General features: G+C 39.4%; 1 protein-coding gene across 12 annotated transcripts in view; it reads left to right on the forward strand.

Moving 5' to 3' along the window:
* Nucleotides 1-12,030, forward strand: part of MCF2 (MCF.2 cell line derived transforming sequence) — a 103,661-nt gene that overhangs the window by 65,640 nt on the left and 25,991 nt on the right. For 8 of the 12 annotated variants that reach the window (XM_047716210.1, XM_047716207.1, XM_047716203.1 and 5 more), the window contains 7 exons: nucleotides 948-995; nucleotides 4,653-4,690; nucleotides 7,204-7,289; nucleotides 8,461-8,527; nucleotides 9,247-9,362; nucleotides 9,473-9,542; nucleotides 11,342-11,434. In XM_047716210.1, coding sequence (XP_047572166.1) covers nucleotides 948-995; nucleotides 4,653-4,690; nucleotides 7,204-7,289; nucleotides 8,461-8,527; nucleotides 9,247-9,362; nucleotides 9,473-9,542; nucleotides 11,342-11,434 — 518 coding nt within the window. The remainder of the gene's footprint in view (nucleotides 1-947; nucleotides 996-4,652; nucleotides 4,691-7,203; nucleotides 7,290-8,460; nucleotides 8,528-9,246; nucleotides 9,363-9,472; nucleotides 9,543-11,341; nucleotides 11,435-12,030) is intronic. The other 4 variants (XM_047716208.1, XM_047716209.1, XM_047716215.1 and 1 more) reach the window with 1 other exon arrangement.

The raw sequence follows: 12,030 nt of genomic DNA on the forward strand, positions 1-12,030 counted from the left end.
ATGAAGTGAAAGCATATGAATCTGGTACATGTGGATTGCCTTTTCTAAGTAAGTGCTGGTAAACAGAGTAATTTTGCTAGTCATTAAACTGTTAGAGTCGATTTTCTTGTTTTAATCTTTGTAGACTAGTTTTAACCATGTGGTACCCATTTCCTTTCTACATTCTGTAAGATAGAATAGCTTTCCTGACTGTGGTGGGAAGCTAGTCTGGAAATAGGATGATTCTGTTGCCCAAAGTTTCCCTTGAGCTGCCTCTGGAGCCGGGGCCTCTTAGGGGAGAGTAATTTGGCCTTTGGGGCCCTTAGTTAGTTGAACGGGTGAACATGGGACTAAATTCGGTCTGTCTGATCTGAAGGCTCAGAGACCTCATTAATGTATGGGAAGGAGCATCAAAACCTTGCTCAGTCCCCACGTGGATCATATGAAAACCAAAGCTAAAAGTTATGTAGTTAAGAGTTATTAAATATAAAAATATACTCACAAATAAAACTGTGAACAATGCTCTAAGTGAAGAATATTGATGAAGAAGATATAGGGCAATAGACTAAAACAACCCAAGAAACCAGTTAGGGGCTACAAACCAGCAGCAATGGGAATAAAAATAGGATAGGTTTATATTCCTTAGCGGAAGACAGACCTCAGTCAGATGTCTGGCTGTGTGACCTGGGCCAGTTCACTTCCTCTCTTTTGGCCTAGTTTCGCTGTTTGAAAATAGGAACAATAATGCCTACTGACTGGAGTGGGTTGTTTTGAAGACAAAGAGAAAAAACCTTACAGAGTGTAAGAAGTACTGAGTAAACTAGACCAGCCCACTGACTAAGGTTTCTTGCTCGGTAGTCGTTGGAGAACTCAGCTCTGCTGAAGGCGTTAGTTGCTGAAAGTACATTTGGTTTTATTTTTTTCTTTCCAATATTCTTATTTAATGGCATTACACTTTTTTTCTGCAGTGGGAGTTGGATACTCTTTCTTTCAAGCATGTAAACTTTTTTCCAAAGGTACCCATCTTTATTACTTTTCTTCGGTACATTTTCTGAGTTTGTGTACGTGTGAAAAACCAGTTTGACATCTAAAACCAGCAGCAGTTCGTCCTGGAATTTCGCCTACAGTTAACGTTCTCCCTTTTCTTCCATAATAATCATCCATATTCTCAGCGTGAAACTTACCTTGGAAAATGACTCCCTGAAAAGTAGCTTATGCTTCTAAACTCAATCTCGTCATATGACCACTTGCCAAAAGAAATCAAGAAAAACAATTGGCAGCGTTAAAACCAATCAAGCTTTCTTTCGTTTTAGAGAATCTTGTGTTCATCCACAGTACAACAATTTGTGGGGAGCAGCTTGAATTTTTTTCAGTTTAAGACTGCCTAATGCATTTATGTGGAAAAAGACAGCAGCCTGAATGATATGGATGGATAAATGATTTTACTCATTATTTATCATGGTTTCTAAGTTAAACCAAAGCATCATTTATGCTACCGTATTTATTTTTACCTCATTGCTCTCTGAGAAATGGGGATTATAAGAGTCAGGACTGAGGAACTCTTCAAGACTTTTAATTGCTAAGCCAAATATATAGGATTTGGTCAAATCAAATTGTGTTCATCTTTCATACGATCAGTCAAACTGGTTTTGTTTGTTTTTGTTTGTTTCTTTTTACTAATTTGCATCAGACAGAATCCTGTACCTAGCGCAGTGCCTGGCAACTAGCAGGACACAATCAATATTTGTTGAATTAAGTTTTGGAAAAGATTTTATTTATTCGAGAGAGGGAGAGAGTAGGAGGGAGTATGAGTGGGGGGAGGGGTAGACGGCGAGAACCTCCAGCAGACTCCCAGCTGAGGGCAGAGCCCCATGTGGGTATCGATCTCACGATCCTGAGATCATGACCTAAGCCAAAATCAAGAGTCGGTTGCTTAACCCCTGAATTAATACAGAGGGAAGTTAGCAAAGCATTGTGAGGGTTAAACTGTGCTTTGAGCTCCAAAACCTGTAGCTCTAGTCTGCATCTTCCTCGTAAGCTTCAGACCTGCATTTACAATTTGCCTCCTTGAATTTCCTCTAGGCAACTCAGGCTCTGCCGGTGGCCTCTCCCGCAAACCTTCCCCTCTTCCCCTGTGCCTCACTTCCAGGAAGAGTACTGTGATGTCCCCGCCTGCCCCAGCCTGGGCCATTGGCTTCCCCTTTGCACTCATGCCCCCACCTTTAATCAGTCACAAAATCCACTTCTTTCCATCCCCTCTGCTATTTCCTCGCTGCCACTTCCTTAACCCAAGCTCATGTCACCTGTTGCCCTGACAACTATAGCAGTCTCCCTGTCTCCCCACTTTCCCTTTCGCATGCCCCTGTTTGTCTGGCCTGTTGGACTTTACAGTGCTGGTCTCTCTCTGGGATGCTGTGTCCTTCCCTGTCCCTTTCCCCTTTGCTGGTTTCTTTCCCTCCAGCAGATTTCCTGTCCCTAGTCCACTTCCTTCCCAGAAGCTTTTCTTCCCTGCCTCTCCTGCTCGGTGCCCAGTTTGGTTGAGCAGCTGTGCTGTGTGGTGACAAGGCCGGCTGTGTGTTTTCACGGCCTTCATAGAATTGTCCATTTTCCATCCCTCTTGCTAGACTGTCCACTCTGTAGGGGCAGGGACTGTGCGCAGGTCATGCTCGTATCCCCAACAGCAAACATGGAGCTCAGCGTAGAGTACAGCGCTCCTGATTTTCACGGATCCATTTACGTCGTTGAAAGAACGAATCTCTCCAGCTTGCTTTTCAGAAGAATCTGCTTTGTCCCAAGTTGTGTATATATATTCCTTTTTCATCTCTTAATGTGGTTGCAAAGAATTAATTATTAGTAAAGCTAAGTAGTAAGGCTCCCTCAGTTACCGTTATAAAGAAGTTTGGATCTCTGTGTATCAGGTGTCTTTAAAGTGGTAAACATCAGTGTTCATTGAAAAATAGATTTTACGTGGTAAGTGCCACTAAGTCTAACGTACTTAAATATATGATGCTATAAACATACAGCTTCTGTATAAAATATATACATTTTTAACTTTTTTATTTGAGTCTAGTTGACACAAGTTACTTTAGTTTCAGCTGTACCACATAGTGATTCAACATCTCAATACGTTATGCTATGTTCTGTACTATATATAGTACAGAACATAGCATATAGTACTATATATATATATATAGTACAGAACATAGCATATAGTACTATATATATATATATATAGTACAGAACATAGCATATAGTACTATATATTCATATATATATATATATATATATATATATATATATATATGTTTTTTAAGTAGGCCCACACCCAATGTGGGGCTTGATCTTATGACCCTGAGATCAAGAGTTGTGTGTGCTTCTGACTAAACCAGGCAGGCACCCCTATAAAATTTATTTTTGTTTTTACTTTCTTATTTAAAGTAATCTCTACCTCCAACGTGGGGCTCTAACTCATGACCTTGAGATCAAGAGTCACACCCCGTTCCGATGAGTCAGCCAGGGGCTCCTAAAATATTTTTAAATAATGAGAGTGGAGTATGAAATTCAGAGAACATAACAGCATATCCTTTCCCTGAGTGTGCCTTGCAGTGGTTCCTGCCAAGGAGGGAAGGGCGAAAAGTATATTTCTTCCATAGGGAGAAGAGATGCCTGTAGCCTGTGTGGGTGGCAGCCTTTTTTAGCAGCACCAAAAATAAGGAACATGAATGACCTGGTCTTGCACTGGACCATGCTCTGGGGTTTGTAGAAACATTTGGACTCCTTGCTCAATAATACAGGGGCTCACCCATTGTAAACAGAACGGAAAGTTGAAACAAAGAAAAGGAGAGGTACCTGGCTGGCTCAATTGGAAGAGCGTGCAACTCTTGATCTCGGGTCATAAGTTCAAGCCGCCCGTTGGGTGTAGAGATTACTAAAAACAAATGAATAAACTTTAAAAAATACTGATAACTTCACTTTCAACGTGTTTTAAGAAAAGAAAGGGAGAGATGAAATAGTAGGATAGAAAGATTAAAGCTTGGAATTTTGATGCAGTTGTTTCGTTTTAGCATTTTAATATGCTTCCAAGTTGTTTTATGTAGTTGTTAGAAGCACATATTCTGACAGTAGACTCTACGGAACACTGCCTCGCTTCCTGGACAAGATACTAACCTTAGTTATCTAAGAAATGAAGATAGAAATAGTACGTATCTGTTAGGGTTGCTTTGAGGATTAAACACCAAAATGGGTGTGTAGGGCTTAGAGCTGCCAGGCATGTAGTTATTGGTTAAATGCAGATGTTTTTCCAAACTCTTTTTGATACCATTAGGCAGTGAGCTACAATCTGATTAAACGCTTAAGTGTGCAAATGAACATTAAATCCGCAAATAATTACGTAACACTAGCACTTACCTTCCTGCTCGCTCGGCAATCACATGGATGTTTGATGAGTCAGAGAATGAGTGAAGGTGTAGCAAAGTGATGCTAAATAAGAAATTGAAATCATGTAGATGAATCTAACCAGTCAACTGTTTTGTATGGTGTGATTTAAAAATACTAACATAAATATGTCAGAATATTCGTAGCTCTCTATTTAATAAACATGCATGCATTTTAATTAATTAAAAGTGTTGATTTTAATTCTGGCTTGAAATTCCTCTTTCATATTTTTCTACCAGGAAAGAAGACTTGGAGACAAAATCAGAGCAACTTAAAAGTAAATACCACTAATTAATTAAAAACTGGCTTTATTGCTGTGGTGGCAGAATTGGTATGGAGGCTTAAACCATATTTTTAGTTCACTAAACCAATATTGTACGTTCGGAAGCCTATTTAATCTAAAAGAAAAAGCTGCTGCTACATTGTGTCTAATTGCAGTTCTGGCATATCCCCAGGTGTATGAGCAGTTTCTCAAGTCTTGGCTTGAGTTTGGAATTAATTTCTGTAAAATATCTGTAAGTCCCAGCTTCTCTTCCCCGCACCCCACCTCAATAAACTTAAATTATTGCGCCTTTCTACAAAAGAAGATTCCTTTCATAACTGATTACATTCCTATAAGTATGAAGCCTGGACAAAGGACAGGTTCTAATGGTCCATGCGCTAGGCTCAAAAAAGGACATCTGTTCGTTTGTGGATTGATACAAGTCTCCTCAGTTGTCCAGGACATTCTGGTATCTGCAGAGAGTAGCCTCATCATAACGGTAGGGCCCTACATTTTCCTTGTGTCTTCTTGATGGTAAATAAGGACAAGAACATAGATCTCCAAGAGGCAGACTACCTGCCTTTTAATCCCAACTCTGTCAGTTTCTGTGGGTTACATATAACCTGGGGTAATTCCGTTACCCTATAAGGAACTCCGTTTCCTTATCTATAGAATGGGTATAATAACAGAACGCTCTCATCTTAGAGGTCACGTAAACATAAAATAATACTTGGGAAGTATTTCGAATGAAGCGTCTTACGTGTTGTATACCATTATGAGCAAGCTAGTGAGTGGCCTAGTTATCACGGCGTACAGCCACAACTTCTGTTATTGAGAAGGAAACAGGCTGAAGACCAAATTCCACAGTCTTAAGGGGTCTTTTGGTTCCCGTTTCCACTCATGATACCCTAACGTTCCCCTATGGGGATTTATTCATTTACATATCTCAGGGGAAAAGTAGGAGGCTGTGGCTCTGTACATTTTCTTGGTGAGATTACTAGCTAGTGAACGGAGTTCCAAAATGCACACGTTCTTCAATTTGAGTCAATTTGCGCAATCCTTTGGCAAGGCATTTAAAAGTATAAATTTATGTTTTGAAACTTTCCAAACTTGAATTTCAGAAACCTGTTAGGAGTAAGGGATGCATGCCTATCTGATGAGTAAAGAAGTATGCAGCATTATCAGTCTTAGTTATAGTATTAAAATGATAACAGTACATTCAGATAGAACGAATCAAAGCATGGTCTTAAAGAGGGAGCATAATGGTGGCACACCATGGGCTTGACCCTGTTTTATCACTTAACTAGGTATGGGACCTTGGCCCGGTTTCTAAACCTTTCTGAGCCTCGGTTTCCCATATGCAAAATGAGGATAAGTATGCCATAGCTTGCCAAATTGCTGGGAAGATTGGATACAGTGATTGACGTTAAGTCCCTACAACTGTGTCTGCACAGTATCTAGGAAATAGTCAGTAAATGTTTGTTCCTTTCCACGCGTGTTTGTAATGTTTTGTGCAAATGCTTTTTAGCCGGCAGATCTCATGCTTCGCTTTGGGTTCTACTTGTTACCAAGTAATGCTGCATTAGCTTGGGGTTCAGACATTTTGCAGGCTCAAAAGTCCAAATTCAGCCAGGATCCCTGGAAGATGCTTCTAAAGCTTCTGAAGAACAATTAACCCACCACAAATCTCATGTAGTTGACTCACTCAGCAAGTCCAAGTCCTGTAGAGTCTTCAAAATAAGACAGTGGCTTAGGGTCAGGGAAGTCACCTGTAGCAAAAACTGACACGTGGCAGAGAGCAGAGACAGAGATCAACAGGCTACAACCATTTTAAGAAAGAATAGATAGTTACCCAGATGTTATCAGCCCTGGAGTGGATCATCTGTTTTTATCACATCATTCACGTTCCTGATGGTACCACTGAATTATTAGAGGGAGAGTCAATGATGTCGTGTATCCTTGGTTAAAGAACTCAAGGATTCATGTACTATTTCCTAGAAAGTTTCCATCAAAAATCATTAAGGCTAAAAAGCTGGGTTTTTTTTTTCTTCTTTAATGAATAAACTTTAGTTATCTGGAAACTCAACTTTTCATCAATTAACCTCACTTCCCCAAAGTGCCAAGTAAATGAGACATTATTTAATATGGAAAATACAATTGTTTTCTTAGAGCAGGAGTGGGGGCTGGGAAAAGGTGGTGGGAGAGGCAGAGGGAGAGAGAATCCTAATCCCACGACCCTGAGATCATGAACCTGAGCCAAAATCAAGAGTCGGATGCTTAACCAGCGGAGGGACCCAAGCGCCCCATGTATAAAATAAGTCCTAATTAGTATCTTAAATCTGTCCTCTTTGGCAACTCAAATAATTTTTTTTTACCAATATGTATCAAAGTTATTCCTGAAAAAAATAATCCTAGTGTTTTCAAGTTTATCTACACAGGACCTAGAGAAAACTTAATTTGAGCTTGATTTTCTTCAAGAAGATCTATACATACTTAGATGCTAATTTAACTCATTTTCATTATTTCAGATTGAAGTGGTGCATGATGGTCGGGAGAAGAGTTCTGATCAATCCTCCAGTTTGGACAATGACAATACCTTGGATGTTTTACAGAAGTATCTTTTCTTTATTGACATACTCTCATATACACATCTACCAGTAGTAATCTGTGATTCAGTGTTGAAGGCAAATGTGCTTGGATTTTGAAATCACAAAATGGGGTTCTGTTATGTTGATGAAAAGAGCACTAGATGAGGTGTCAGAAGTCCTAGAATTAGGCCTGGCTAACCTATGCTCTGTTTGTGTGACTTGAAAATTAACTAGAGTTTTCCAGAATCTTTATTTCCTCTTTTTTAAAAGAGGTAAAAGTGAACGAGATGATGTTTCAAAAACTGTAAGGGTTATGTAGATATATAATGATATTTTATAGATGTTGACAATAATCATTATTTTGTTTACTTTTATAAAATTATGTTACTATGCTAGACATAAGAATATTCACCCTTTTTTCCTTAAGATTTTATCTGGGGGCACCGGATTGGCTCAGTCGGTTAAGTGGTTGACTCATGATTTTAGCTCAGGTCATGATCTCAGGGTTGTGAGATCAAGAATCAAGTCGGGATCCACGCTCAGCACGGAGTCTGCTTGAGATTCTCTCTCTCCCTCTGCCTCTTCCCCCACTTGTGCTCTTTCTCGCTCATATAAATAAATAAATAAATAAATAAAATCTTAAAAAACAACTCTTACAACTCAATGGTCAGAAGGAAAAAAACCCACAAATTTTAAAAAATAAAGATCTATTTATTTGAGAGAGAGTGAGAGTGGTGGGGGGGTTGGAGAAAGGAGAAGAAGGAAGAGGGGAAAGATTCTCAAGCTGACTCCCCATTGAACACAGAACCCGAGGCGGGGCTCGTTCCCACAACCCTGAGATCATGACCCGAAGTGAAACCAAGAGTCGGACGCTTAACTGACTGAACCACCCAGGGGCCCAGTAAATTGATTCATAAGCTTAGTGAGATAGAAATAAAGTGGGTTATTTTTTCTCATGTAAAATAAGCCCTGAGCCCCCTTTCCTTTCCTCTAAATGTATTTTAAAGAGTCTTGTGGGTGGTACTTATTCTAGAAACCATACAATTAATTTCGTATTTTGATGGTAAAACCAAAACCATTGGTAGTTGCTACGCATTAATAATTTTTACCTTACAGTTTGTAAGGAGAAAGATTGAGAGATCATAATACAATTCTAAAGCAACAAAATAACTGGTAAATACTGTCTTTTCACTTTAGCCACGTCCTGAATGAACTGATACAGACAGAGAGGGTGTATGTCCGCGAGCTGTTTACTGTTCTGTTGGTAAGCGACTCAAATGGTATTTTCCCATCTCTGAGTGAATGTTCTCCCGCTACATTCAGTAAGAGCTGTTGAGCCTTCCCGTGCTGTCTGCCTCCTTGACTCACACGCCAGCAGTGCGTACTTCTCCCACTGTTTGAGGCTGCATGTGTGGGAAATGTTCATGGTCAGGTTCTCCCTCAGTAGTGACAATTGTGGGACCCAGATTTTAGTACAGAAGAGATAAGCTGTTTTCTTAAGGATCCAGCAGATTGTTATAATTATTCCCAGGGTGCTATTTAGAGATGGTGATGTAAAGAACTAAAAGTAGGAGTAAAACAGTCATTTGATACAAATGTCATAATATTAATTTGGTCTGAAAAATCTAAACACATATTGCCAGTTTAAGGAGAGGTTACTGACCTGTAATATAATTTTTCATGCTTGGTTTCCATTTTGTTTCCTACACTATAAGCTACCTCAAGGCCAGAGAGTCACTTTATTCTACCCGTTAAGTGGGAAACCATGATGTCCTTGTCTTGCTTTCTCAAAAAAAAAAAAAAAAAAAAAGAAAAAAAATTTAAAAATGGATAACTTTGGGTACTGGAAAGTTTGATTGTTAAAGTTACCAACAGCTTCACCCACTCATCCCCGATACATTCTGCTGTATCTGTATCTTTGGTGGCTCAAACAAATGTTAATGTGAACATTTCCCAACGAATAAATGTATTTATTTTGGGTAGGGCTATAGAGCGGAGATGGATAATCCTGAGATGTTTGATCTTATGCCGCCTCTCCTGAGAAATAAAAAGGACGTTCTCTTTGGAAATATGGCCGAAATATATGAATTCCATAACAAGTATGTAATTGCTGAATTAAATTTTCTTTTTCATCATATTATTTAAAAGCTGTTGACAAATTTATTATATTTTGCATAAAATTATATCATTTTTTTAATCATTTTCACAGCATTTTCTTGAACAGTCTGGAAAATTGTGTTGACGCTCCAGAAAGAGTGGGACCTTGTTTCCTGGAAAGGGTTTGTTAATTATTATTTTAAAAACATATAAATATGGGTCACTAAAGTAGCAGCTCATTTTATAGGACCAGATTTAGAGACACAGTGGATCTTGTTTTTTTATGTCTTTGTTTTTGGAGGAGACACATCATTCCAGCAAGCATTTGATGTTAGACCAAGTTTTGTAACAGAAGCTGGTGCAGGGAAGTATCCAGAGATCACGAATGGCTGTTGTCTTCCGTGGCTCAGCTTGTGACCACTGACCTCTGGCTGGTCTTGGGAGTCCAGGGAACATCCTGGCTGGGAAGATGTGAGACTTGGAATCACCCTCATGTGACCATTCTTGCTTTGGTTAAGTTTTAGCCTCAGAGATGCCTTGGCATTCCCCTTGAATACATGTAGAGTCTTAGACTCCAAAGTAGTCTGGTCTTCAGACACCGGGTTATCTGTCCCAGGAACTTTGTGAAATAGAGGGCTGTCTGTTCTTTTTATTCTATGAGATCATTGCGGGAGGCTCATTTCTCCATGTCTCAAGAGAATGCTTATCACAATTGACTTCCCAGGCTTTGTAATCATACCTCTCCTCCATTAGCATTTTTCCTTAGACTATTCTCTGCTTATCTACTTCCTCCTCTTCCTGGAAAATCAGTTCCCTCTTGATTTGAGAGTCAGTTTGATAATGGTGATCACTGAAAGCTTCCAAATAGATGTCTTATCCCAGAGAGTGTTAACAGACTCAGAATATGATAAGGTTAAGAAAAAAATATTTGTCTTTATGTTTCTCAATATATTCTAACTTCAAACACATTTGGTTGATAGCTAGATTCTTCCCTGACTTCCCTAAGCAACACGAGTCTCTTTTCTTTGGACTTGTGTAGTACTTAATGCCCATGCTACTCATTGGGGATTTTACATTGCTGGGCATTTTTATACACATTTGTGAATTCTGTCTCCAACTAGATGAAAAATGCTTTATATATATCTTTGTATCTCTCCTAAGGTGAGCAGAGTTATTGGCAACCAGCGTTGGTGTAATGAATGCCTATTGATACGTTCATTCATTCAGCATCCTTCTACTGAACCCTTGCTAGACACCAAGCACTGTGCTAGGCAATGTGGATAGCAAGACCAAGGCTATTCCCGTAGAGAAAGGGGGAAAAATAATTGTATTCAGTGTGAATTGTGCTATATTAACGATATATAAAGGATCCTGTAGGAGCCAAGAAGAGGGGTATCTTACGTAGATGGGAGGTATAAATGATGGCTTTCGAGAAGAGATGACTCATGAGAAGGATGTTAAAGAGTGAGTAGGAGGTAGCCCGTTAGATGAGGGTCAGAGAGAGGTGATTCCAAGCAGAGAGAATAGCATGGGAAGATGCCTAGTGGGGTTCTAATATGATGATGACATCCCAGTGATGAACCAAGGACCTTGGAAGTTAGCTCCATCTTCGTTCACTAGGGAATGGAGAAACTAAGAGCATGGAAAGAGCATGTTTCTTTGTACCCTACTAGCTCATACTTAGGAGAAAAATGCATCTGTTTTTCTAGTTCAGTCAGAGAAGGCTTTTCTCTCTCTAACTCTCAGACTTGGTAAGTGAAAGTCATGAAATTACTGGGATAATGATGTGTTCCTCTATTCAGTCTGGTGGGTGTGCTTTTCTTGGGATACAGAGAGGGCTCCCGGCCAGCTGTCAGTGTGGTGGGCCCTTTAAACCACATTCCCTAGAATGCTTGGCCCCTCATTCTTGTTCAGCCTTTCTTGGTAAGAAAAGTACATGTTCACAAATTGATAATATATTTGAATTTACTTTTTGTCACAGAAAGATGATTTTCAGATGTATGCAAAATACTGTCAGAACAAACCCAGATCAGAGGCAATTTGGAAGAAGTATTCAGAATGCGCCTTTTTCCAGGTATAGTAATTTTTCAGGTATTGGATGTCCTCCTTCTGGAAGATACTGGGATATTTCTTATAAATTCATTTTCTACTCAAGTTATATATACTATAGATCAAAGAATAGTTTGACCCTGCTGCCAAACACGCACGTGCACACACAGACTCACGTGCTCACAGACATATATGCTGCTTCTCAGAGGTAATCACTTAACAGTTCCTTTAGCTACTTCCTTTGGTATTTGCCTCCATGTTGCCAAAAAACATATTGATATTGCTACTTCAGCCCTCTTCACTGCCCTTGCCTCACCACCAGATACACACACGCGCTTCTTTTCCTCCAACACATCCAATATGGCTAGAAGTCTCGTCATGCAGATATACGGTGTTAAATTAAGACTGTAATTCCTATGCTCAGATGAATCGTGTGGTATAAGATGGTTGCTTTTCTAGCCCTTTTGTTTTTCTTGCAATTGTCATTTGTACTCATTTAATTTTTAATTTTTTCATTTTTTTAGAATTTTATCTATTTATTTATTTTTAAAGGTTTATTTACTTGAGAGAGAGAGTGAGAGAGAGAGAGAGCGAGCGAGAGAGCGCCTGCATGAGCAAGGG

The sequence above is a fragment of the Lutra lutra genome, chromosome X (assembly GCF_902655055.1).
Source record: "Lutra lutra chromosome X, mLutLut1.2, whole genome shotgun sequence".
NCBI classification, from domain to species: Eukaryota; Metazoa; Chordata; class Mammalia; order Carnivora; family Mustelidae; genus Lutra; species Lutra lutra.